At 39.2% G+C, this 27,532-nt stretch overlaps 1 protein-coding gene across 3 annotated transcripts in view; it reads left to right on the forward strand.

Annotated features, from left to right (window-relative positions):
• Grm5 (glutamate metabotropic receptor 5) overlaps positions 1-25,615 on the forward strand; it is a 538,255-nt gene extending 512,640 nt beyond the window's left edge. For 2 of the 3 annotated variants that reach the window (XM_070034809.1, XM_070034810.1), the window contains exons 9-10: positions 2,764-2,859; positions 20,102-25,615. In XM_070034809.1, the coding sequence (XP_069890910.1) occupies positions 2,764-2,859; positions 20,102-20,987 (982 nt within the window). In that variant the 3' untranslated portion in view covers positions 20,988-25,615. The remainder of the gene's footprint in view (positions 1-2,763; positions 2,860-20,101) is intronic. The other variant, XM_070034811.1, reaches the window with a different exon arrangement.
• Positions 25,616-27,532: the final 1,917 nt, after the last annotated feature.

A 27,532-nucleotide genomic window follows, 5' to 3' on the forward strand; every position in this document is an offset into this window, starting at 1 on the left:
GTGGTGCTGTGGTTCAGGTGGTAGAGCATTAGCCTTGAACTGAAGAGCTGAGGGATAGACCCCAGGCCCAGAGTTCAGGCCCCACAACTGACAAAAAAAAAAGCTATAATTTATTACAAAAAATTAAATGAAAATTTTAAATTGATATTTTGTAAACTCTAATGTCTATAAAACTCAAATTATGTTTAATCAACATTTCTGTTTCTGAAATAAGCTCAACTAGAAAGAATTATACATCTGCAGCAGGGGCTATTGAAGCATTATTTGTTTCTTTGAGCACACATTGTTGCTGAATAGGATGATGAATCACTGAATGAATGAATGAAATTATCATCCAAGTATCTAGTAGATAAAATAATGCTGTAATTTCAGTTATAGGCAAGCAAGAAGGGAGTCCTTCTAAAAGAAAATATGAGCTTTACAGTCTATAATAATGTCATATTCACTTTATTTTTGGTCATATTCACTTTAAACTGATTACAAGAACTATTTGAAAGTTCCAAAATCTGTAAGGTATCTTTTGATTTATTAAAATAAATTTCCTTATTAATGTTTTGTTGGTGTTTGGTTTTTGGTTTGGTTGTATTTGGTTAATGTTTTTTAGCAAAAGAGATTGGTCTTTGATAGAATAGAATACTTAGAATCTATTTCATATGTTATTAATTCAGATCACTAGGCAATCTGTGGGAATGGGAAAGAGAGAACAAAGGGAAAAAAGAGGCTGGCAAGAGCTAGAGAGTGAGAGAACAAGTGTGTAAGAGAGTTTGTAAAATATGGTATTTTAATTTGATTTTGAAAAGTTTATACGATGTATTGGTAATTAGCTTAATGAAGATACTCAAAAATATGGTAAAGATCCCATAAAAACTGTGTTATTCTATTATTAATTTAATCTAAAGGCCAGTTTTGGGTTGCACAATCTTACCTACAAATAAGCACATACTTTTTGTACTGGCATGCAGAGTGCCATTCAATGGTTAATACCTTGCAAGAAATTCTCCTCTCAGGTATTTTCTTTGGTAAAGCAAAGCCTTCTCAGGCTGGTCTGATGCTTTACTTCTTTTAACATAGTATTCTATTTCTTTTCCTTATCTTCTACATCTACAGTATGTTTCTTTTGTCTTTGCTTTTCCCACTACTCTGTAAGCTTGCCAAGGCAAACCCTATAAACAATTTATTTCCACAGCTAAAGAACAAAGCTCATTGCCTAGAAATTATTAGATGCTCAATCAACATTCACTAGATGTCTTGATTCAGTACTTCCAATAAGGTTTATGTAATGGAATATTTTCATTTAATTACTAAATACTATCATGTGGTAAGAGGAAACAAATCAAGGTCTTTGCCACAGGACTACTAGTTATCTTGATTTTCTTACCTTTTGTTTTAATCTGTGTTACCACTGACACAATGATGTGAATATATTGGAGTCAGCAAGTTTTATAATAGTCACTCATTTCATCTTTGATCTTTGCCTATTGAACACTGGGGAAATGGGTGAAGTAGAATTATGTCCAGTTTTATGAAGGAAAAAGTAATAAATTTTCAGATCTTGGATCCCTGTAAGATCTATAGGCAGTTAGTTCTGGGTGTGTGGCTCAGGTTGGGAAGGAAGGAAGGAAAGAAGGAAGGAAGGAAGGAAGGAAGGAAGGAAGGAAGGAAGGAAGGAAGGAAGGAAGGAAGGAAGGAAGGAAGGAAGGAAGGAAGAGAGGGAGGGAGGGAGGGAGGGAGGGAGGGAGGGAGGGAAGAGAAGGGAAGGGGGAGGAGAGGGGATGGGAGGGAGGGAGGGTGGGAGGAAGTGAGGCAGTTATTCTAGCCTTGCAACTTTGGTGAAGCTATTTAAGCTAATCTTGGTCTTCTCATTTGGCAAATGGGAATAACAATGCTTTTTTCACCTACTCTATAGATCTGAAAGGAATGTGTAAGAGAGATCAATTCTGCAAAAGCATGATATCTCGATTAAAAAAAATTAAAAAGAAAACACCTCATTGAAGTCTTTAAGGTACATCTTGATGTACCTTGTAGTAAAATGATGTGGAAACTCTCATCACTCCTTTTTGATTAAATGTCTAATACATTTCAGGAAAAATGAATGGCCATTTCTGACACAAAAAGCATTTGTGGCACACTTGAAAATATATGTGACCCAATCCTATCAGAATAACAGCTATCCAGTCTTTCATATTCAAGAAATGTGTTTTGTTGTCTTTTGGTGCTGCAGGCAATTATTATAATGGCTCAAGTATGGTTTTCTAAACTCTGATTTCCTCTGTTCAAAACCCAGATCAATCAATAACTGTCTTTACTTAATCTTTGCAATTTTAGATTTCTTCATCAGAAACATGGGAATAAAAATAACAGAGACTCTGTGACATGACTGTTGACAGAATTATATTTAGATAAATCTCTAGTGCAGTGTTTGCAGTAAATAAATTCTCATTTATTGATTGATATCATCTTTTGTTAGATACTAGAAATAGCATTCCTTTTATTATTGACATTAGATGTGACTAACAGATTCATCTCAATGTATAAAATTAAGAGTACATATGGTTTAACAAAGAAATAACAAAATCATCCTAAATGTTCTTCCCATACCATCATAATCATCTAGTAAATGCCACAAGTCAGCTGTTATATTGCTAAAAGGAATCCTGTTGGCACTGGGTGACCCCATCTCTAGTCAAGGCTCTTCCCCAGCCTGACAGTTAAGCACACAATCACGTGTTTTTGTTTGCTCCTGTCCTTGTTCGTGCTCACCAGGTACAAAGACAGGAGGCTGGCCCAGCACAAGTCGGAAATAGAGTGTTTCACCCCCAAAGGGAGTATGGGGAATGGTGGGAGAGCAACAATGAGCAGGTAAGCGAACTGTGAGTGGCCTGAGGTGGTGTGAAATCAATGTCTGCAAGCTAGAGGAACAGGTGGCTCCCAGGTCTGGGTCCTTGCTCAACTCTACATCCCACACAGTGTGTCCACCCTGGGTCACCACTGGTTTTCTGTGTTTGATTTGCAAAAATAAAAAAATAAAAAATAAAATCTATGCCATCTCCATGTGAAGTAATGGGAGCCTCCTGTCCAGATGCTGCTGTTTCTCAGGGTTGTGCGCTTTGCATGTCTGAAGCCGTAGCTAACAGTCAGTTCTCCCTTGGATTTTAACTTATTGATCAAATGGTTCTGGAGTTTGCAAAGTGGAAGAGATTGGAGGAATTTCACATGTCAGGACTACGCAATCATTTAAGAAAACATGCCAAAGCTTAGGACTAGTTTAAAGGGTAGTATTGCAATTTGGGGAACAATATAGCTTCTGATCCTAGACAAGCTTGGAAATTAACCTGACATACTTTGAATGAAACCACATTTTGTAGGCAAGGGCAAAATTCATGCCTAACCAGTGGATTACAGAGGCAATGGTTTTTTCTTGCATGGAATTCAGGAACGCTAATCCTCCTCTAGCTACTGTAGCTTTGCAGCTCCTTTACTTCCTTGTGTTGGTAAATGAACATCCCTGTCTCTGCGCTCTGCATGTTCTGTTGTAATAGGGACTTCCAACTGAGTTGTAAACTGGGGTATTTGGAACTTTGAGCCTCAAATGAGCTGTGTTGCATGAAATGAACGTGCTTTTTTTTTTTTTTTTGCATGGGATTGGATTTCAAGAAAAGGGCTCTGGAGACAAAGATAATATGAATTGTCACCAGGAATTCCAGAAGGCTGGAGAAGCCTTATGTTAAGAAATCACACAGTAGAAGCTAAATTCTCCAAATCTAATTGATTGTATCAGCTGCGGTAAAGATCCATGGAGAGAAAAGGTGCCAGAGCAGTCTGTATTAGAGAAAGGAGGAAATCCAAGAGATCTAATGTGTACTTGCAAATTTTCCCATGCGAAGAATACTGCTTGAAACACAGTCATATAACAAGAAGATACTCTAATTGGAATTTCACCCTCAAAATTTATGTTTGGTTCATCACTGGTGGGCTACTTCCCATTTTCAAAGTAATGACTCACTTTTTCCAGGGACGCTACATCACAATTGGTTGGGAATTGTTCACAGTGCAGTCTGTAAAACTGTTTTTCAGAACTATTCACTGTGCCACCTCAGTGATCATTTACAACAGCCCAAGAGGTTAGCCAACTTCATCCATGACTTTCTGAGAAAAGTGTGCATACATGCATGGCCTTCTTTTTACAGTCACTTTATACATCTAACATGAATTTCTGTGTCAGAAAGATGGGTCTCAATGGGCCATCTTAAGACTCAACAGATGAACAGGGGGCTGAATCAAGGATCTTGAGATTCTGCTAGAATGACTTCCAATTTACAGCCTAACATTGGAGATGCCCATCAAATACGGACATATAAGTCCAAAGTCTGTCACAGGCTTTCTAGGGCATTCCAATTCAGACAATTTCTAAATGTTTATTTTGAAATAGGCTATTTGTCTATAAAATGTCTTGGAACTGTTTGTGTCAAGCCTTAGGTCAAAATAATGCAATGCTCTTAGAGGTTATTGTTTGGTATGATGAACTTGCAGATCTGATTGGTTCAGAGATCACATTTACTCACAGCTATCCTGACTGCTGATGGGATTGGGGGATACAGAGGGTGAAGCACAGAGTGAAAGGGAATTCCAGATCAAACACACCAAGCTACTTTGGGTCAGCTCCAGATTTACAGTGGGGGCCAATTCAATACCTACTCCAGGAATGGTCCAACTTTTTCCTCTATCAGCAAGATTCCATGTAATGTTTGTTTCCCATTTATCTGGATACTGCCAAGGTAAATAGTAAGGGTTTTTAGACTGATATGTCTGGGGGAGATCGAGAGCAGTACTAACAACAGTAAAGGAGTTTTGTTAAAGGAATATCCTGCGCTCTAGTTAGCATAATTAAGTGGGACTAAATAATGTTTTTTTTTTCTTTCTAACTCCTCTTTCTTCTCATTTCTTTAGTTATAAGGTAAAACTAATGAAGAAAGTGGCGTCAGGGAAACAGAGACAGAGAGACAGAGAGAGACAGAGACCTAGGAAGAAAAATCCTTTAGAGCTTTTAAGAAAGCTGAAAAAAGAGTGACACTGATCAAGATGCATTGTTCTCACTGACATGTTGAATTGAAACCCCTTTGTACAACTACTTAAAGACAGCATAAGGCAAGCAAGCAAGGAAGGAAATAGGGAGGAAGGAAGGAGGGAAGGAAGAGAAAAGATGGAGGGAAGGAAGAAAGGAAGGAAGGAAGGAGGGAAGGAAGGAAGGAGGGAAGGAAGGAAGAGAAAAGATGGAGGGAAGGAAGGAAGGAAGGAAGGAGAGAAAGAAAGATTTATCTGAGGGAGAAGAAATGACAAGGAGACAAAACCACAGATCAAAATTCACAAGCGCTTTGCATCATTTTTTTCCCCAACTTTATATTTGATCACATCAGTACACACATCCATGTGATGATATTTATCCAGGAGAATTAGTTCAAAATGAACATTACAAGAAAATTTTCCAAGGTGGAAAAAATTTCATGATAACAGTTTCTAAGTAAGGAGACAGGATATCTCAATTGGGAGTTTTCTAAGTCTGGGTTGAGAGGCCGAGACACGTCTAACTATGCATAGGAGATGTTTTGATTGCTGCTGTTTTTTTTTGCTTTTTGCCAGATCTGGCACTTGAACTCAGGGCCTTGACACTGTACTTGAGCTTCTTTGTGCTCAAAGCCAGCACTCTACCACGTCACCATTTCTGGCTTTTTCTAGGTAGTTTGCTGGAGATAAAAGTCTCATGGACTTTTCTGCAGGCTGGCTTCAAACCATAATCCTCAGATCTCAGCTAGGATTACAGGCGTGAACCACTGAAGCCCAGCGCTCTCTCTCTCTCTCTCTCTCTCTCTCTCTCTCTCTCTCTCTCTATATATATATATATATATATATATATATGTGTGTGTGTGTGTGTGTGTGTGTGTGTATATGTTTACATATGTACATTATTTTAAAAATAATATATGTGTATATATATTATTATTTTAGTTTCTTTTTGTCAGTTGTGGAGCTTGACCTCAGGCCTTAGGCACTATCCCTGAGCTTTTGTGCTCAAGACTAGCACTCCACCACAGTGCCACTTCCAGTGTTCATTCCTATCAGCTGATAAGGCCTTCTTTCTACTCCTTCCCTCACTTCCTCAGTTACCACATTTATTGTCATTCCTGACATTTACTCTGTGCAAATCTGAGCTGGTTCTATGGCCTTCGCTGAGTACTGAGTCTCTGAGGAAAGCTCAAATAACCACAAAAAACAATAGGGCTGGGCACCAGTGGCTCATGCCCATAATCCTGCCTACTCAGGAAGCTGACTCCTGGAAGATTACAATTTTTAGGCAGCCAGGCACAAAAATTTGTGAAACACTGTCTCTAACCAACAAATGTCTGAGTTGGTAGTATGGCAGAAGCTATAGAGTTCCAGGTATGAGTAAGCAAGCAAGCTAACAAGAGTGTCAGGTTCTGAGTTCTAGCACTGTAACTGGCACAAAAGCAAATGAAAATTAATACAGTTGCTCCAGGTCTTAGTGTTTATATTCTTTATGATGATGATGACTTGATGAATCATGTCTGGGCTGATTCTCCAGAGCTGGGCTGTCCTGTAGAGAGAAGAATTTACACTGCTTGTAGTCAAAGAAGAGCAGAGGACTATGATGCAAATTTCACACTTGTCGGTACCTTAAACTTCTGCTCCCCTCCCTATACCCCCACACTGGGAAAGGAATGAGCACATTACATATGCTCATGACACTCTAGCTTCCTGAAATATTATATTGCTGCTTTTCTTTTTTTAATTTAATATATATTTTTATTGTAAAGATACTGTACAGAGAGGTTACAGTTACATGAGTAAGGTAATAAGTACGTTTCCTCTTGAGCATTGTTACCCCCTCCTTTGTTTTTTGTTACCCTCCCTTCCCTCCCTTCCTCCCCACTTCTTTCTCCCCTCACCCCCCGAAGTTGTAAAGTTTGTTTTCAACATAGTGTCTTGTATATCTCATTGTTACAATGGGTCAACCTTATTCTTATTTCAGCACTTTGTTATTTCCCTTCCCCTCCCAAATTAGAAAAATGTGTATATACAAGAAAAATGATACAAATACAGTGAAAACGGGTTATACCATGGGAGAAGAACATACAAAAGAAACAAAACAATTTACTTAGATAAAACCTCTTGTGTTCCTATCTTGGGGTTCATTTCACTTAGCATCCTCTTTTAATTTTATATGTTCATATGTACATAGGTTTTGATCTTTTCTGAAACAACTGCCTGATTAATAAGTGGACTAAAGACTTAAAGAGAAACTTCTCTGAAGAGGAAATAAGAATGGCCAATAGACACATAAAGAAATGCTCAGCTTTTCTAGCTATAAAAGAAATGCAAATCAAAACAACATTGAGATTCCACCTCACCCCAGTTAGAATGGCTATAATCAAGAAGGGGATGTGGCCAAAAGGGAACCCTATTTCATTGTTAGTAGGAGTGTAAACTTGTTCAACCACTCTGAAAAGCAGTATGGAGGTTCCTCAAAAGAGTACACACATAAAGCTACTACCCTGACCCAGCAATCCCACTTTTGGGCATTTACCCCAATGATCACAAACAAGGCCATACTAAAGCTACCAGCACAACTATGTTTATGGCAGCATTATTTACCATAGCTAAGATATGGAGTCAACTCAGATGCCGCTCAGTAGATGAATGGATCAGGAAAATGTGGTATATATATATGAATTCTATGCCTCCATCAGAAAGAATGACACCACCCATTTGTTAGGAAATGGAAAGACTTGGAAAAATTATATTAAGTGAAGTAAGCCAGGCCCAAAGAAACATAGGTCCCATGGTTTCCCTTATTTGCAATAACTAGTATATGCTGCTTTTCTTTTACATAAACTTCTTTTTTCTGTCTGGATGTAGTGTAACTTTTCATCCATTCCCACTTTCACACTGGATAGGCTACAGGTGTTTCAGACTATATCCTCCAGCTCTAGTGGTGGATTAGTCAAAGAGAGCCTTGAATAGGGAAATACTGGTGGGTACTTAAGCCCTCTTATCATGTGATTTAATGAAAGGTCAATATTGAGTACTGCTGGCTATGGTCTCAGCAGGGGTAGTGCCAGGGGAATGCTCACTGGGATCATGTTCTCCAAGAGGAAGAGGCTCAGACACTAATCCTTTAAGTTTCTCTTTGGGGAAGGGGATCCTTTCGACAAAAGAAACTGGTAGAGCTACAGTCCTCATTGTTGTAAGAAGAAAAGAGGATGATATATTTTTAATGATGAACAAGCAGGGAGATTTTACTGTAAGTAGTATATTAAGGCTTTCAGTTCAAAATCAGCCAAGGCAGACAAATCTGAGAGACAATTAACCAGCAAAGAAACAAAAGCTGAGGTATAGTTCAAGTGGTAGAACTCTAGCCTTGAACAACAACAAAAAAAAATGCCAAGTTAGAGTATGAGACTTTGAGTACAAGCCCCAAGACCAGCACAAAATCCTGATAAGTGAAATACCTATGAAACCTTTCCCATAGTTTATGCTTCAGATGAACTATTGTTTATACTAGAACACATAAAATTAAGACTAGTTGAAGCCAAATAATAACAATCTAAGTGGAGCCTTTAAAAAAGCAAAGGACAGGGACTGAAATGTGGCTCAGTGGTAGAGCGCTTACCTTGCATGCCTGAGGCCCTGAGTTCAATTCCTCAGCACCACATAAGCAAAAAGAAAAAAGCTGGAAATGGCGCTGTGGCTCAAGTGGTAGAGTGCTAGCCTTGAGCTGAAGAGCTGAGGGACAGCGCCCAGGCCGAGTTCAGGCCCCACAACCGGACCCCCCACTCCAACAAAAACAACAAAAAAAAGCAAAGGACACTGCTTTACCTTGTTCAGTCTTCAAAGAAGGAAAAGAGTTCGCCCTTCCAGTGCAAGAGACCAGTGGATCAGCTTGGCAATATTTGAGAGTTTCTGCACTAGACTTCCCCATCTTCCTCTCTAAAACCAATTCCAAATTAATACTCTGATTTATATCTAAGGAGCTAACATAAAGAAAGCAATGATAACTATAAGGAGTGTAAGTACTATGTATCACACACAATACTATTTCCTTCCTATGCCTTATGTTCTCTCAAGAACTTTTTCCTTAGCATGGTAAAGAGGAGGGAAATGAAACTCAAGAATAGCAATTTCAGTGGGCACTGGTATATCCTGTAATCCCTAGCTACTCAGGAGACCGAGACTGAGGATTGATGTTCAAATCTCTCCTGGACAGGAAAGTCCATGATATAGATTCTTATCTACAATTAACTAATAAAAAGCCTGAGTAGAAGTGTGATTCAGTGGTAGAGGCTCAGTGTTCACACTGAGTTCAAGCCTCAGTATCAATAACAAAAAAAGAGAAGGAAGGAAGGAAGGAAGGAAGGAAGGAAGGAAGGAAGGAAGGAAGGAAGGAAGGAAGGAAGGAAGGAAGGAAGGAAGGAAGGAAGGCAGGCAGGAAGGAAGGAAGGCAGGCAGGAAGGAAGGCAGGCAGGCAGGCAGGCAGGCAGGCAGGCAGGCAGGCAGGCAGGCAGGCGGAAACGTAACAATTACTTTACTGATACTGTGAACATCAAGTGATATTATGCAAGTCTAACACGTAACATAGTACCTGGTCACAAGCAGTCAATACACGTTAGGTAGTATCACTGTTGTTCAAACCTACAGATCTGGAAAGTTTTATGTTGGGGGCAGGGAAGGGGGTGCAGGGGGAGGGGATAGTAGGTTTTACCTTGGCTTTTCCCATTCTGCCATCATGATTGCTTTTCTTTTTTTTTTTTTGGTCCGTTCGTGGGCCCTGAACTCTGGGCCTGGGCGCTGTCCCTCAGCTCTTCAGCTCAAGGCTAGCGTTCTACCACTTGAGCCACAGCACCACTTCTAGTTTTTTTTTTTCTTTTTTGCTTATGTGGTGCTGAGGAACCGAACCCAGGGCCTCATGCATGCAAGGCAAGCGCTCTACCACTGAGCCACCTTCCCAACCATGATTGCTTTTCTTAAAAAAACAATTCCAGAGAACTAAGTAAAACAAGAGCTAATAGTAACAAACAGATTCAATGATGTAATTTTCGTATCGTAAAATTTATCTTATCCTATTGTTACTTATAAAAGCTTATAAAAGCACCCAACATTTATAGGGTACTTAGACATACCAAACACTTCGTTAAGTCCTCGATCTGTACATTTCTTTTGGTTTTTGGAAAAGGAAAATGGTAGATCCTTAATTTGAGCACAACTCAGTCTGATTCTGGAATTCATACTACCTCTTCGATGATTTCTGCTAACTAGGATACAATTTAAAGTCACACATTCTGAATTCAAGGCCCTTCCCAAAAAAGATAAGGGTCACTCCCTCTCCCCATCTTCACTTCCTCTGCTTCAACAATGCAAATATCTTACTATCCTCCATACATGTAGATTTCTCTGAACAGCAGCTATTTGTGGTATGCTCTGTTTCTACCTGGATTTTCCATCCTTTTCTCCCCTTTCTGTCCATCCTTTCCATTCTTACTTAGGTTTTAAATCCTAGCTCTTTCTTTTTTGGGTATGAATACTGGAGCTTGAACTTGGGGCCTTATATGCTCTCTTGGCTATTACTCTTGAAAAAGTTTGGCTTTACTATGTGAGCATACCTACATTTCTGGCACTTCGCTTGTTAATTGGGAGTAAGACTCTTGGGAACATTTCTGCCCAGGTTGGGTTTGAACTGTGATTCTCATCTCAGTCTTTTGAGTAGCTAGGATTATAGGTGTGAGCCACTAGTACCCAATACAAATCACTAATTTCTGGGAGTAGAGTATATTTATGAATGGTTAAATTTGATAGTCTTCTTCCACTCATGAAAAGCATAAGACAAAACAGGCATAACAGGAATGCTGAGATCCCATGATATTTGTTTCAGTTTTTGTTCAGTTATCATCTCATTTACCTCTTTTTTAACTGGGGGAGGGGGTAGCTGGGCAAAAGTTTTTGTGAGACTATTATCCTTGACTGCAAATAAATGTCACAAATCTCTCTGTTTTGCCTCTTTCTCTCTCTATGCATACAGGATTTGTAGAAAACTGAACAGCTACAAACATATTTGCATTTAATTTAAAATAATTTAAGTGCTAGTGACTCACATCTGTAATGCTAGCTATTCAGGAGGCTGAGATCTGAGGATCGTGGTTCAAAGCCAGCTAGGGCAGGAACATCCATGAGATGTATCTCCAATTCACCACTAGAAAACTGGAAGTCACCCTATAGCAGTACCTTGAGTGATGAAGCTTAGGGGCAGTGCTCAGGTCCTGAGTTCAAGCCCTACAATTGCCAAAATAAAATAAGATAAAACGAAATAGTGTATTTGATAGCTTATGAGTTCTTGTAGAAAGAAAAAGATTTAAATGTTTTCTGATATAAAAAGTGCCAAGCCAGAAAAGAAAAAACACCTACCCTGTAGTCAACAAGCCCAAACACAAATGTTCCAGATGGGAGAATAAAGATTGAAGGAGCTGGGCACCAGGGGCTCACACCTGTAATCCCAGCTACTCAGGAGGCTGAGACCTGAGGTTCGTGGTTCAAAGCCAGCCTGGTCAGGAAACTCCATGAGACTTATCTCCAACTAATCACCAGAAAACAGGAAGTGGCGCTGTGGCTCAAGCGGTAGAGTGCTAGCCTTGAGCTGAAGAGCGCAGTGACAGTGCCCAGGCCCAAAGTTCAAGCCACATGACCAACAAAAACAAAAAACAAAACAAACAGACAAACAAAAAAGATGAAGGATACTTTCTGATTGTTACCTTGCCTCATGAGAGAAATAATTTGCAATTGTGTCCACTGACTCTCATTTTGTATTTCTATTAGGTCAGTATTACTGAAATGTAGGTAGAAGTTATTAAGCAAAGCTGACTGCTGTCAAATTTTAAGTCGACCATTTCATCTAATTCCATGTTTTATGAGTCACTTAAACAGATTCTTCAACACACACTCATTTAGAATCAAAAGCAAATTTATTTACACAAGTTAGCACACCTCATATAGCAAATTCAAAGGTACATGTGTAGTACTCAAGTTTCCCAACAAGACACCCCAACAAGACATCCAGCTCACAGATGTCAGGAATGCAGCCCAGACATGTGGATCTGCTGGGTACTTAAGGACACAAGCCACCTGCAGGTGACATTTTTTGCAATAAGCCAGAGCTAACAAGCTGGGGGTACAGAAATGAGAATTACAGAGCAGGAATTTGCCATTTGTTACTTGGTTTCCCTCTCACCCATTTCTCAGATTCTGCGGAGGTCAGGCTTGATTCTGGTTATTCAGGTCACTCTGCCTTCTGTTTCGCCCCTGGCCTGGAGAGTCCTCCAAGGTGGATACTAATTGTTTTATTACTATTTACTGAATTCCAGTAACTCGATGTTTAACTCATTAATTTACTTCAAATCTTTATCTCTGGAATTTTCCCTTTAATGACTAACCTGGAGTTTCTACAAGGAGATTCTGCCTTTAATGTTTTGCCCTTTGCTTATAGTATGCTAGCAGATTTTTTAAACTGGGTGCTATTAGTTGGGTGTACACCTGGGAGCTTGCAGACTTACTGAGAGAGTGGGCTACTAAGCTATGGGGATACACACTCTTCCTCCCCGCAAGAGAGAAGGGCTCAAAGGAGAGAGTAAGTTTCCTCCCCTGACTGAGGCCAGACAGCAGGAAGGACCTCCTGCCAGTCAACAGTAGTTCGGATGCCCTAATTTTGATGGGGATCACCACACATGAAACAGATGTTCTGTACCTTACAGAAGTTTTGCACCTTGTACTTCACGTTCCTTTGATAGATTTGGGACTCAGTTGCCTCATTTATTTGGACTTGGGCAACTTAGTGAAGTTCCATATCAGCTTCTTCACATCTACAGATTAATGACACCTCTTTATTTTATAAGGTGAGAAGCCATATTTTGAGAGTTCAAATCTTGGAATCTTTATTAAAAGACCAGTGACTGCATGGTAGACTCCTGTCTCAAAGACAAGCAGCCAGCAAATACACTGAACAAAGTTAAGAAACTGGAGCCCTGGAGTCCAGAGAGGAAAGAAAGAACAAAAACCAATACAAACAAACCAATTCAGCTCCAATGGAGAGCTGAAGTGGGATGCCATGGTGACCAGAGAAGAGCCAGGAGCCAGGAGCCAGGACAGGAACACAGAGATGTGGCATGGTGTAAGGCACCTGAGCTGGTCAGGGCTCAAATAGGGTCAGGTCAGGGGGCAAGGACACAGGAAACTCCCAGTCCCAGGTATTAGATTTGGTAAACTATTATCCAAGTCCCTGCCCCTGCCACCTGGGAGGGTTGGGCTTCACCTTCCTCCACCATGAAGACAAGATGCCAGACCCCATCATCCACCATGTGGCCAAGATGGCACTGGCCAGACCTAATCGCCCTATTTCATCTTACACCAAGCATTCAGGATGACAAAATTCCCTTAATTTTCCTGAAATTCCCAGCCCACCTATTCTGCACAGAGCACCAGGTATGAGCAAATAAATACACACACAGATACTGCCCTGGGGCTGCTCCAGATTCAGTGCAAGAGTTGACTTGTAAGTAAGTAAAATGAAGGTCAAGTATGATAGTGTTGCTGTTTCAGGGTGAGCATTAAAGTTCTATTCAAATCGAGCTATGTTATTCTCTTGGGACTCTCCTCTGCCACCCACCAACCCTAATCCCATGTTTTATGCAAGCTTTAAATCAAGCTGAATTCCTCCACACAGTCTTGCTGGCTGCACAAGCCCACAGATACAAAACAGCTGTGTCTTGTTTTGTTCTCTCTTTCCTAAATTGTAATCTAAGCTTTTTAGTGATCACTGGATAAAATCATGTCCTGTTTTAGAAACAAAATGCACAATACTAAAACGCCTTCTGATCTTAGTTGGAAATACTTCAGCTAAAGCTGGCTTAATGTTAGGCGATGGAGCAATTTCAAGATCTGAGTTCAGGTAAAGGGCTTATGGAACAAAAGAAAGACCTCAATTGGGAGACAAAACTTGGATGTTTGTGTGTCCTAGCCTGCTGTGTTAAATGTTATCTCTCTGTAGAGAGAAGCATCAGCAGGCACTCTGTCACCCACCTTGGTGGTCAAGTAACTCTTTGTAAAAGCCTCTTGTTATCAAAGATGGGTTTAAATGGGGCTAAGAGGTTCTCCTTCCACAAGGGCTTTTTTAAAGGCCTGAGAAGAAATATTTCCTGGGAAAGTTTCATCCTGGAAACTATAATAAATACACAGTCACTGCCTCCAAGAGCAAGATAATAATCCCTAACCCAGGACTATGGTAAAGTTTTCATGGGATTCAATAGATGGAATTAATTTATTTGCCATATACATAATACAAATATACACCAGATTGTTTATCTGTACTGTTCTAACTGTCCCAAGTTTTAGGCCTCATTAAGCTCTACTTTATTTGAAAATCTTGTCTTGAAACTTCATTCCCAGGTTACAACTTTTCCTTTGAATTCCTCTAATTTCCATGAGAAAGACCAAATGAACAAAAAGAAAGGTCTATATTTTCACAACAATTTTCTTACCAATACAGTGTTTTCCATTCTCATTTTTGTCATAGTCTTTAGTACTTTATTATTATATCCCTATACTATTAAAAAACAAATAAAAACTTCTTGAATCTACCTTAGAGACCACTATTTGGCTCAAGTTGGTTCTTTTTATTCTGCAATCACTGAAGAACTAATGGACAAATATCATCTAACTTTTAATATTTTCTTGAAGTAGAAACAGGGCTGGGGCCAGATCATGAATAAGGTCATGACTAAACTAAGGGGAGGATTTAGGGAGATGATGACATGGTGCCTGTATTCAAATTTTGTGTCGACTTAGGAAAAGAAGACCAAATATATAAACATTGAATAATAAAGCAATTTTATGGTTAGAGAGTAAACAAGAATAGAGCCATAAGCATTTCTTTGTGCATTCATTTACTGATCTATTCATTATAGATATATGTACATTACATTTTAATCTACCAATCAGCTGTTCTGGTCAAATAAATTAACAAGATAACTGTTCCAGTCATTATAAGAAGACCAAAAGTAATTACTATTGAGTTGTTCACATAGAAGAAGAGAGCAGATTCTTGTAGGTTGGGGGTAGCTGGGAAGAATTTTTATAGTAGGTAAACAGTCCAAACTACATCTTCTGAAAACATGAATTCCACTGCACTCTACACAGTCAAATGAGACTATTAGTTATCTCTGTACAACTCTTATAGATGTCTGAACTTTTGTTACTGTTAACAATCATGGAGGACAATGTCCATTCCTCTATTTTAGTATTTTATCACAGTGTATCAATTACTGAAAGCCTGCATGCATTGTATCTATGCAGCTTTCTCTGACCATTACTGCTGGAAATAGTGTTCTTCTGGTGAAGTTGTGAATCCCTTGTGATGTGTATGCCCAGACCTTTTTCTTGTGTTTTGCTGCTATCCCTCTGTCCCTGTCCTTGCTCTTGTCAGCGTTCCACCTGCCTGTCCACATCTTGATTACAAGGTCTTAGGAAAAAGAATAGCAACCCATCTTCACCAAAATACCACAAATAATTCTTATCATTAACATTATTCTTTAAGTATATTCTCTGCTGAATTCAATCTTACCTTCTTTGAAAGATCTTTCATATATCAGTAACCATTATCTACAGGATACAGAGTCATTAGTAAATGAAAATAACCTATGAAAATAACATATGATATGTTGTTGCCACTATTTATTCAAATACCAATATTTTCATAAGAATCTAAGTTTATGGTTATCCCTAACAGTTAGTACAGAATTCCCAATTATTGGAATTCCAAAACGGAATGAAAATGAAAGAATTAAAACCACCCATAGGAAAGATGTCTTGAAGAAAATGGCTGAGAATTGTTATATAATATATGGCCACATTTATGACTTATACTGTTGTAGGCATTAAATGCCTCCATTATCAGGCTATCAATCATTATCTCTGAAACTTGGTGCTATTTGAGTTAATGACCAAGAGAGATATAATGCAGTGTGCTTTCCTTGATGCATGAGTAGTGCATGATTAAAATGAACAGAGACATGGGGTAAGAGAATATAAGTCAAATGACTATCTTATCTACTTAAGACACCTATCACTTCCAGACACCACTGGAAGCTGTTCTCAGAAGGAAGAATAGCTTAAAATGAAAACATAAACAGTATCATGATACGGAAATTAAGAATTGTGAGTTATGAGAGAATATATTCCTCTAACTTTACCACATGCTAATTCTGCAACTGGGTAGATCAAATCTCATAATCTCACTATGCCATAGTTTTGTGATCTTTAGAAAAGAGTTCATCCTACTACCTCTGACAATGTGTCACTAAAAGTTCTTTACAAATACTATACAAATATAAAATGGTATCATTTTGATTATTGTATCTATATTAGGTAATCTGATTCTTTATATTAGGTAATCTTATTCTTTATTCAAGTATCTTTCTCTATGCATACCTTCTTTATGCATACCGTCTTAATGAATGTATCAAATAGCTGTTTGTATTTTTTCTATCAAAAAGACAGCTACTTACATCTATTTGTGCTATAACTGAGAGGATTTATATAGATGCTTCAACAACTTTCATACATATTTTAGGGCGTTCTTTAGTATAGTTTGTAAAATCAATTTGTCAGATTTTAGGTAAAGAGCAGGAAGAAAGACATTCAACTTCTTTGAAATGTTTGAATGTAACCAATATCAAATTTTGGTGGGCTTTTTATTTGTTATGTTGTTATTGTTGTTTGTGCTGGTATTGGGACTTGAACTCTAGGCCTTATGCTCTTGCAGGAATTTCTTCCTCATAGCTCCTGCTCCACTTACAAAATGCCTCCATTTTCAGGTGTTGCTGGCTATTTAGACATAAAAGTTTCTTGAATTTGTTTGCCTGAGTTGGCTCAGAACCAATCAACTTTCAGATCTCAGCTTCCTGAGTAGCTAGTATTATACATGTGAGCCACTAGCTCCAGGACCAAATTACTCTGATTTAAAATGTATTACCAGGATTAGGGAAATAGTGTGTGCTAGAGTGTTTCCCTAGAAAGTGAGGCACTGGGTTCAAAACCTGTAGTTTCTGGCTTTATAATTCAAGTCAAGTTATGCAAAATAAAATGGATTGGGGAAAGGGCTTAAGAAAATTGAAGAAAATGCATCATTGAAAATTTTCTGCTTAAAATAATCTTAATTTATGAGGTCTTTTCTTTTGCCTAATATTTTCTGATGTCATTCTATAAGCATCATTTGTTAATGCCACTTGCTAATGCTATTTCAGGATTTTTAAGCAATATTTTTGTTTTTGAATCTCATAATCATTCTATCTCCCTTCAGGCTATCCCTTAAACCAAAATACATGAACAAGAGCTGTTCAATAATGAAGATCATTTTTAATAAAACACATTTGTTAACTTTTGGAGAGTATATTTGATTACTTCAGTGCCCTAGAACTGCAAGTTTTGGACACACTAATAAATCACACAACAGAAAATAAGAGTTTAGATTTTCTAATTCAGCAAAATAAAAATAAGAATTTCAGTTGTTTATATGTTGTTGATCCAACTCTAAGCAAGCTTGAGGGTGTGATAAACCACATACGTTATTCCACTAACATTTAATATGGATACAAAAATTGTAAATCCCACACACACTTTTGATGGTCAGACTTGATTTAAGTGTACTTCCTAGTGAGGGCAAGCTGTTGTAGAAAGCTCTAATTTCTTCAGGTCCAGGCAGATGAATAAAGAAACTAGAAGTCATTGAAGTTTTGACATTCACAGATTGCTTAAAATGAATAAATTATTTAAGTGCCTTCATGGAAGAGACAGAAAGGAAGAATAAACTGCTGAGAATACTGGTAGAAGGTATCATTTTGGAAAACCTAAAATGTAAACAAAAAAAATTAACTAACAGATTAAAAAAAAAAACACCTCTCCAATAACATTATTGAAATGGCATTTTTCCCCCTGAGAAATAAGGAGCAATACATTAGATTGAACAGTATTAAGTTTTGAGAAGGGGTAAAAGGTCCATGAAAAGACAATTATTGGCTCCCTCCTTAGATGCAGCAAACTGTTTTGTCCTGTCCTTGTCCCCATCTTTCTCTTGCTCTTCCAATAGCCAGTATATATTCAGGGAAAGGGAATGAAATACCATAGACAGGTAAAGAAAAGTTCCCCTTATTTTCTCTTCCCACAAGCCACAGGAACAAATAAATACCTCTGAAGTTGGAGGGAAAATCTTACCTTAAATAACAAACATAACTTCTTACCTCAGGTCAATGGGAGGGTTAATATTTGTATTTTCAGAAGTGCAACGCTTTACTCTCATGTGTGATCCTATTGGTTTTCCCAAAAGGTGAGTAGGGATGTTTATTTCTTCCATTTTATGCTAGAGAAAAAAAAAAAAAAGACAGAAGTGGTAAGTGGTTTGCTCAGCATCTACCAAGGCCATGTTTTAGCCTTGCAATCTGGGCCTATCTCCATTTCAATACTCATACTTTTACAATAGTTCTCACCACTGGGCATTTTACAAACACTCATATTCAGTATTCCCTTGTGACTGTCATTGTATTATCAAGATCTGTGTTTTCATATTTAGTTAATAAAATATTTTATATATGGAATACTATTGATTAAAGAGAGCTACATGATAAGTAGGCAAATCTATAAGAGAAAAATAGAATTTCATTTAGATGAAATTACTTTTTGAAATTTAATTCTGAGAAAAAAATTTATTCATGAAATGTTTATCCATTCAAATTATTGGTACCAAAATATTATTGGGCACCTGCCATATTCTAGACAATGCACTGGGTACTAGGCACATAATAGAAAATAACAAATCCTGTCTGTGCCTTCATGTTGCCCCGTCTAGCAGATGTGATGGATATATGACCAAGAGATACTAAAGGTCTAATATAGGGTCTGTGGAAATCCAGCCTAGTTAGATGTATAATTAGAAGAGATTAAGAAAGTGAAGTGAAGCATAGTAGGAAAAAGAAGGAAGGAAGGAAGGAAGGAAGGAAGGAAGGAAGGAAGGAAGGAAGGAAGGAAGGAAGGAAGGAAGGAAGGAAGGAAGGAGGGGAAAAGTAAAGAAGAGGAGTATGGAATTGTGCTTGAGCAAAAAGGAAGGAAATTGATGAGATAAGGAAGCATAATGAGAATTTCACGAAGAGAAAAAATGTTGAATTTATTGAAAGAGATATGGTCTTCTAAGTTGAGAGATATGGTCTTCTAAGTTGACATTTCGTGTGAGAAAAGACAGCCCTTAGGATCATGGAACTCAACTCTTGTTAAAATAGCTTAGGTAAAAGAGAAACGCCTGGAAAGGTGTTATAGCTTTGGCACGTATATTACTCTGGACTACTTTCTCTTCTTTAGACTAAGGTTGGAAACGGCATTGGGTCCACATTTCTATTTTCCAACCTGCTGTGTTTAGATGGAACACAAAACCTGAACGCCCTGACACCATCTCCTATGGTAACCTCCAAATCCACATCTGCCACATGTACACTGCGCCTTAGTGCACCCTTAAGAGATCATTTTTCCAAACCTCCAAGATGGCAGATTCAGAATTAAAACCTAGAATTTGGGGTCTTTTGTTCATTCTACGGTTCCAAAACACCACGGAGTGTCTCTGTTAGCTGAAGAAACCTACTAAGCCATCCTGTTAGACTTCTACTGACACTAAACAATGTCTGTAAGAGTCTCACCTCTCTATCACCGAGCCACAACTCCACTTCTGGCTCTTGGCAGTTTACTTGGAGGTACGGGTCTCTTGCATTTACTTATCAGAACTGACTTGGAACCAGGATCCTCAGGTCTCGGCCTCCCGAGTAGCTAGGATTCCAGGCATGCGCCACCAGCGCTGGCTATGCCGTTCTTCATTAGCTGGGTTGTTCCCAGAAGAATAGGATCTATTCTGGACCCCATAACCACCCACCAGTGGGGAATCGACACGGAAGCCCTCGCCCCGGGGGACCTCGCTGAGTCACCTCTCTCCTCTTTCTTCTCCCCACAGCTCCAATGGAAAGTCCGTTACCTGGGCGCAGAACGAGAAGAGCAGCCGCGGCCAGCACCTGTGGCAGCGGCTGTCGGTGCACATCAACAAGAAGGAGAACCCCAACCAGACGGCCGTGATCAAGCCCTTCCCGAAGAGCGCCGAGAGCCGCGGGCCGGGCCCCGGCGCGGGCGGCGCGGGCGGCGCGGGTCCGGGGGCGGCGGGGCGCGCGGCCTGCGCGGCGCCCACAGGCGCCGAGCCCCCGGACGCGGGCGCGAAGCCGCTGTTCCACGCGGCGGAAGGCGAGGAGCCGCTCCCGGCGTCCCCGAGCGCGCGCTCGCCCTCGCCCCTCCGCACGCTGAGCCGGGGCCCAGACGAGGACGCGGCCCCGCGACCAGCGGAGCCCACGGCGCGCGGGGGTCCAGCGCAGGGCTCGCTCATGGAGCAGATCAGCAGCGTGGTGACGCGCTTCACCGCCAACATCAGCGAGCTCAACTCCATGATGCTGGCCCCCGCGGCAGGCCCGGGCCCCGGCGCCCCGCTTTGCTCGTCCTTCCTGATCCCCAAGGAAATCCAGCTGCCCACGACAGTGACGACCTTCGCCGAGATCCAGCCACTCCCAGCCATCGAGGTCACCGGCGGCGCGCAGCCCGGGGCGGGGCCCTCGCCTGGGGGGACCGCGCCCCAAGACGCCCCGGGGGCAGCCGGGGCCGAGGCCGCGCCTTGCAAGCCCGACCTGGAAGAGCTGGTGGCCCTCACGCCGCCCTCCCCATTCCGAGACTCGGTGGACTCGGGAAGCACCACCCCCAACTCGCCGGTGTCCGAGTCGGCCCTGTGCATCCCGTCCTCTCCCAAATATGACGCTCTCATCATCCGCGATTACACTCAGAGCTCCTCGTCCTTGTGAGTGTGCTGGGGAGCAGCCACGTGGGACGCGCGCGGACTGAGCGCGAGGGCCGCGGCCGCGTTCGGACCCCACCGCCTCCAGCCCAGAGCGGGGGAAGCGGCCTAGTGCATCCTGAACCCGGCCGGCCGTCAGCGTGCTACTCCGCCGCAACCGACCTCGACACCGACCACGAAGCTTTCTCGGCAGATTTCCTTCTAGTGGCCTTAGAAAACATGGGCTTTCAAGAAACACTGCATACTTGTATGTTTGAGGGCTCACAAGGAGTCTGCTAAAGCGATTGCGAACCAAGTGCTTTGGTCTGGGGAAGCAGTCAGTGAGGACCACCATCGTGGAAGGGGAAAGCATAATTAATAAGCAACTGTAAAATTTTTTTTTGTTTGCTTACTTTAATTCTTTTCCCAGAAGAGTCTTTGATTCACCAAACATGAATGTACATTTTCTAACAAACTGAAAATCTGGGACCAAAAATGTCAATCTTTCCCTCCCTCCCTCCCTCCCTCCCTCCCTTCCTCCCTTCCTCCCTTCCTCCCTTCCTTCCTTCCTTCCTTCCTTCCTTCCTTCCTTCCTTCCTCTCTCCCTTCCTCTCTCCCTCCCTCCCTCCTCCTGTACCCTTTCCTCTTCCTTCTCTTCCTCACTCCCTTTCATTCTTCCACTTTCTTCTTTCCTTTTTCCTTCCTTCTTGCCCTCTCTCCTGTTTTTTAACTTCCCTCACATCTTTCCTCTCTCCCTTCCTTTCTTACTTTTTCTCCCTTTTTCTTTAAAGGCATTGCAAAGCAGTAACTTGGGCCCGGTTTTTACTGAGGTGTGAGTGTCCCGTACCTAAACACACAACTGGATATTGAATGCTGTGCGTATGTACCTAGGGCTTCTACTACAGAGGTTCCTCTCCAATTTGGTTGTGAGATGCTCTTCCAAAAGCCTGCACCTGGATGCCACCTAGTTATTTCAGATTTGCTTCCATTAACCAAGAAAACCAGTGGAAGATTTCTTGACTATTTCACCATGTTGCCAATCAATACTGGAGTAGCAAAAAAAAAAAAAAAAAAAATATTTTCTGGAATACTGTTTTGTAATTCCCTCACTGGGGTGCATTGTGTAGCTGGAAATTCTCTTTATAATAATTCCTGAGCTCCAGCCTGGCTATCTCTTTCATGACACACAGTCACCCTGTTCCGTTAGTCTTGCCAGCTAAAATACTAAGAGAATGCATTTGGAGATCCTCCATTCTTTTCTTTTGAGAACCTGATGTACAAAGAGCTCCTCCGTCTTCTCTTTTGAGTCTCACTCCTGGAAGAGTGGTCCAGAGACCTAATGAAGAAGTTGTCCAACTTGGAGGAACTATTGTTGAAAAAAATATTAACAGGATCTTAATACACTGGAAATTTTAAAGTGTGTCTAATCGGTGTAGCGAGGATTTCGCTATTCCAGTGACAGTCATTTTAACTTTTCTTGGCTGCTTCAATGATGCAGCTATGAACTATGACAAATGTAGATTTTTTTTCAAAGCAATACAGAATACTAAAAACAGAAGAACCCTAATGAATATCAACCACAGTCTTTCTTAGCCATTCCAAAAAAGGCAAAGCAATTATTACTACTTTACTTAAAAATAATTATGGATCTGATTTTGTGCATTTCATACTGTCATCTTTTAACTACTGCAGAAAAGAGATTTAGAGTTATAATTTTTAAAAATGTGCTTTAATAGGCTCATATAGATAGTAATCGCTGCTCAAGACCTGAATCCACCATGACCACTTTATTCCTCTCATTGAAGCTATCCTCAGGTACCAAACGTCCTTGATTTTTAAATAAAGATAGTAATAAAAGGAGGAGGTGTCCTATAAATTTAGTGTTCAGTTGACCCAGCCTTATACTAAAGATAGCCTTATGAAAAAGATTTACTCTGCTCTGAGGCAAAGTATATTTTTGGCACAGAGAAAAATAAATATAAGTCTTTTGGCTCTATATATTTATTTTGACATCAACTTAAAAGAAATTAAAAAAATAAGTCTATTTATATAATTTATCATTCTCCACTTTTGAAAAACTATAATAAATATATTGCTTATTGGCATTTCTTTTCACATACCGATTATTTGGCATTTTAAATCAAATATCCCAATATAAACATTTATCATTCATTGATTTACTACAATATTAATTTAAAAGAAAACAGGTTTCTTATGTCAGATTTGGAAATAACATTAGCAGAGCCTCCTGATTCTAAATATTAATGAGACTCTTGAAATAGAAATGAAATGTAGCTAATCTTTATGGCTTCATTGAAAGTAAATATCTGCCTCTACCTGAAAAATAATGTAAATATTTTGAAATATAATATCCCTGAGCCCTCACATGAAGGTCATTGTTTTGATTTTTTAAGTATTAATACTTTATAAATATGCTCTTTTTAAAATAGGTTGTATTAAATTATTACAATGGTTTCCATTTTATTCTCAAGTACAGTAAGTTTCACTTCTTTGACCAACAGGAAAACATTTTTAAACTTTCTTCATGCCCAAATTTCTGTTCTAATATCTTAGTGACATGTTTCTTTAAAAAGTACACCACCTTTTAAGAAATTTCACTATAAATTCAAATGTGACATAAGTAAATTTTCATCTGGTAATATCACAAGATGTCATAATCGTAATTTTAAAAAATCCAGTGAGAGGAGAATAAGATGTATTTTTCTCTATATTTCTATAACCTTTACCACTTCATTGCATTGTATATTTGGACATAATATTAACAGTAATACATTCTTGAGATCTTTTATTTTGGAATGATGCTAGTTCTGTCTCTTTGCCAATCCTAGTACCAGGTTCCAAGTAATAATTCTACAATACAAAGAGAAAGGAATAGTTATTTAGGGCTAGGATATGAACTTCGCAGTTCACTGGGGGTACTTGTTCTTATTGACTTTCCTTGCAAACAATATGTTCCTGGTGCCCAGGAAGGTAGCGACAAAAAGGAAAGGGAAAAGTGACACAAAGGAGAGTCTGGTCCTGGGAAGAAAAGGAGAAAACCTGGTTGTTCAAGTTGTGCTAAACAGTCCACTCGTCTTTCTAGTTTAGGAGAGAGGTTGGACTGCCTGGGAAGACCAACAAAAATGTGTGTGTATGACTGTCTTTGGGGGACAGGGGTGGGGAACACAAGGGAGGATGGAAAGGAAAGTCAGAAGAAATTTTCTTGCAGCAAGGAAAAAAAAGCAAATCCCCAAATGAGCTAATCTCTGAAAGTCATAGTCTTCCCCGAACTACTGAAGTAACAGCAAGTGACCAGGAAGACTAGGAACTTTTTCTGATTGTAAATGTATTGTGTAATGGCTCTGCTGAAGTTCTGTGACTTCCATACCAGGAATTAAACACTCTTTTTAAGAAAAAAAAAAAAAAACACAAAAAACATTTCCTGTACTAGTCTCTCAGCAAAATGTACATGTTTTGGAGACTTCAAAGGTATTATATAAGTTCACATTTAGCAACAGCTTATTAATAACCCTCAAGCTGTCATAATCTCTATAGTTACCATTTACAATTTTATACTGTGAAAAAAAATTAATGGATCAGTGAAAGCAGAAAGAGTAAACAGAATTTGCCTTGAAGAAGGTCTGAGGCCTGGGAGAGTCTACCGTCTATTGCAGAATGAGGCATGTATAAATAGTTGGCTGACTTCCACTGATCTTCTCAATGTGAACAAATATACTATGTATATTGTGTGTATTTCTAGAATTCAATGGCAGCTGCTGGCGATGTTGTAATTAGAAATCTATATAGAATATAGATGTGTTAGAGAGATGGTGCCAATCCTAAAAGATTTGTGTGGGCTACAAGTGCTTGTACTTACTTTTTCTGCACTTATAACAGATTTGGTTTAAACTTGTGTGCGCGTATCTCTTCTTTTTTCTGTTGTTGAAGCTTGTACTATTAAAATAATAGAGAATGTTAAATTATTTTGATGTGAATTGCAAATGATTTTTTTCATAAAGTATAACATTTTTATCAGCATTGTTTCGCTTTGTACTTGTATAAATGTGTTTTATTTTAGCATTTTAAAAAATATACTTGCCTGTTTCTCAGTTGTCTAAATCATGTTATAGTTGGTGTTTGTGAAGTCAGTTTACTTTTTGAAAAATATTAAAAAAGAAACTATGATATGACTTTAAAAATCTTCCCCTGAAATGCTTAGAATATTTTCCTCATAGGCTTTCATACATGACGAATAACCATGCTATTATCTTGAAATTCTGAATGATATCCACATTTGCACTGTGAAGTTTATAAAGAAAATGATGACCAATAAATTAAAATTAAAATATAAATTAGCCAAAAGTCAAGGTAGAAACGCTGTCTCCAAAGACATCTACAAACACCTTTTAGTTTTTTCAATCAACCTTATATACAAAAGGTTTTCAGTCCAACATGTTAAAAACATAACACATAACTGAATAGAATATTTTTAAATATAATAAGCACTATATTTGTGTCACGACATACAAATTACAGACATTTTCATAATTACTTATATGGATAGAGATAACATTATATGATATAGTAGGTACTATGTGTGTCTGTGTATGTATACTGTACAATGCACACACATTTACAAATATATTTTACTTTTTTCTGGAGAAAAAATTTAATTGTCAAATTACTTTATACTTTAATTCCTTAGCAAATTTACGTTTTCTTTTCTTTCCTTCTTTTCCTCCCTTTCTCTTTCCCTCTCTCCCTCCCTCTCCCCCTTTCTTTTCTCCTTCCTTCCTTCCTTTTTTTCTTTCCTTCCTTCTTTCTTTCTTGTTGTTGTTGTTGTTTGTGGGGACTTGACAGCCTGGGTACTGTCTCTGAGTTCCTTTTAGCCCTACCATTAATGTTGTACCACATTGAACCACAGCACCACTTCAGTTACTTGGTGGTTAATCAGAGGTAAAAGTTTAAGGGACTTTCCTACCCAGATTGGCTTTGAATTGCTGTCCTCAGATCTTAACCTCCTGAGTAGCTAAGATTACAGGCATGAGCCATTTTCTAGGTCAGTGTAAACCTAAAAGCAAACTATAGAGTAGCTACTTGATGTGAGGAAGACAAAGGCAATATTGATGTAGCAGTTTACCTGCTTGCCTGGCAACAGTAGCTCATGCCTGTAATACTAGTTATTCAAGAGGCCAAATGAGGATAGTTGTTCAAAGTTAGTCAGGGGAGGATAGTCCTTCAGACTCTTTTGTCCAATTAACCAGCAAAAATGGAGAAATGGAGCTGTGTATCACATGGTTGTGTCAGCCTTGAGTGAAAAAGCTAAGGAAGAGTGCAAAGCCTTGAGCTGAAGTCTCAGTACTGGTACAAAACTTAAATCCTCATATATTGTGCACATTTTACTTAATCCTACAAGGAAATTATTTCCTCTGCTTTGTCTTACTCTGCCCTGCAGTATCTTCTACTAGGTAACTGCAAAATATCAATGGACATGTGTCCACATAAAATGGAGCTTAATGTGACGTATTGAAATTATTGTAGAGAAAATTACCTTCTAAAAGTAAAAAGAGACTTTAAGACCCAACAAAATCATGAGCAGCCAATCAAATCTAGCTGATGTAATAAAAATAAACTTTAATTAAAGTCAGAATCTATTACCTTATCATCCTCAACTTTATAGAAATTACCTTGATTTCCTCAAAACTCATTCCTCAGTTCCTCTTCCTTCCATACACAGACACAAAAGTAAATACCAAGAAATACGCTTCTTACATTTTCTTCCATTTGCAATATTCCTGGTAAATGATAAGCAATCAACACATTTAAGCTGTTCTTAGTATTAGTGGCAATATAGTAGAACACAGTTAAAAATGCAAGAAACATCATAAATTTGATTTAATTGATATTATGTTGCCTAACAAGGAAAACTTTGTTAACTGGTATTGAATACTACAGGGGAAAAATGTTTTTCTTTTCACACAATCTCTGTTGAATGCAGGCTAATTTTTAGTAATGCTGTACATAATCAATCACTTTACAAAAAACAATTCTAAACATTTACTTTTTATGGTACTAAGCAAGATAGGTAAGTAGGTGAACAAATATTAATAAAAGTTTCCTATTTAAAAAGCATAGTGGGGGAGCTGGGAAGGTGGCTCAGTGATAGAGTGCAAGCCTTGCATGCATGAAGCCCTGAGTTTGACATCACATAAGCAGAAAAAGCCGGAACTGGTGCTGTGGCTAAGTGGTAGAATGTTAGGCTTGAGCTGAAGAGCTGAGGGACAGCACCCAGGCCCAGAGTTCAGACCCCACAACGGACAAAAAAAAAAAAAAAAAGCGTAGCAGGGGCTGGGAATATGGTTTAGTGGTAGAGTGCTTGCTTCACATGCATGAAGCCCTGGGTTCCATTCTTTAGTACCACAGAAAAGGAAGTGGTGCTGTGGCTTAAGTGGTAGAGTGCTAGCCTTGAGCAAAAGAAGCTAGGGGACAGTGACCAGGCCCTAAGTTACAGCCCAGGGCTGGCAAAAAAAAAAAAAAAAAAACACAACAACAACATAACATCATAGCATTTAT

The sequence above is a fragment of the Dipodomys merriami genome, unplaced genomic scaffold, assembly GCF_024711535.1.
Source record: "Dipodomys merriami isolate MVZ:Mamm:240054 unplaced genomic scaffold, mDipMer1.0.p SCAF_25, whole genome shotgun sequence".
In the NCBI taxonomy this organism is placed as follows: Eukaryota; Metazoa; Chordata; class Mammalia; order Rodentia; family Heteromyidae; genus Dipodomys; species Dipodomys merriami.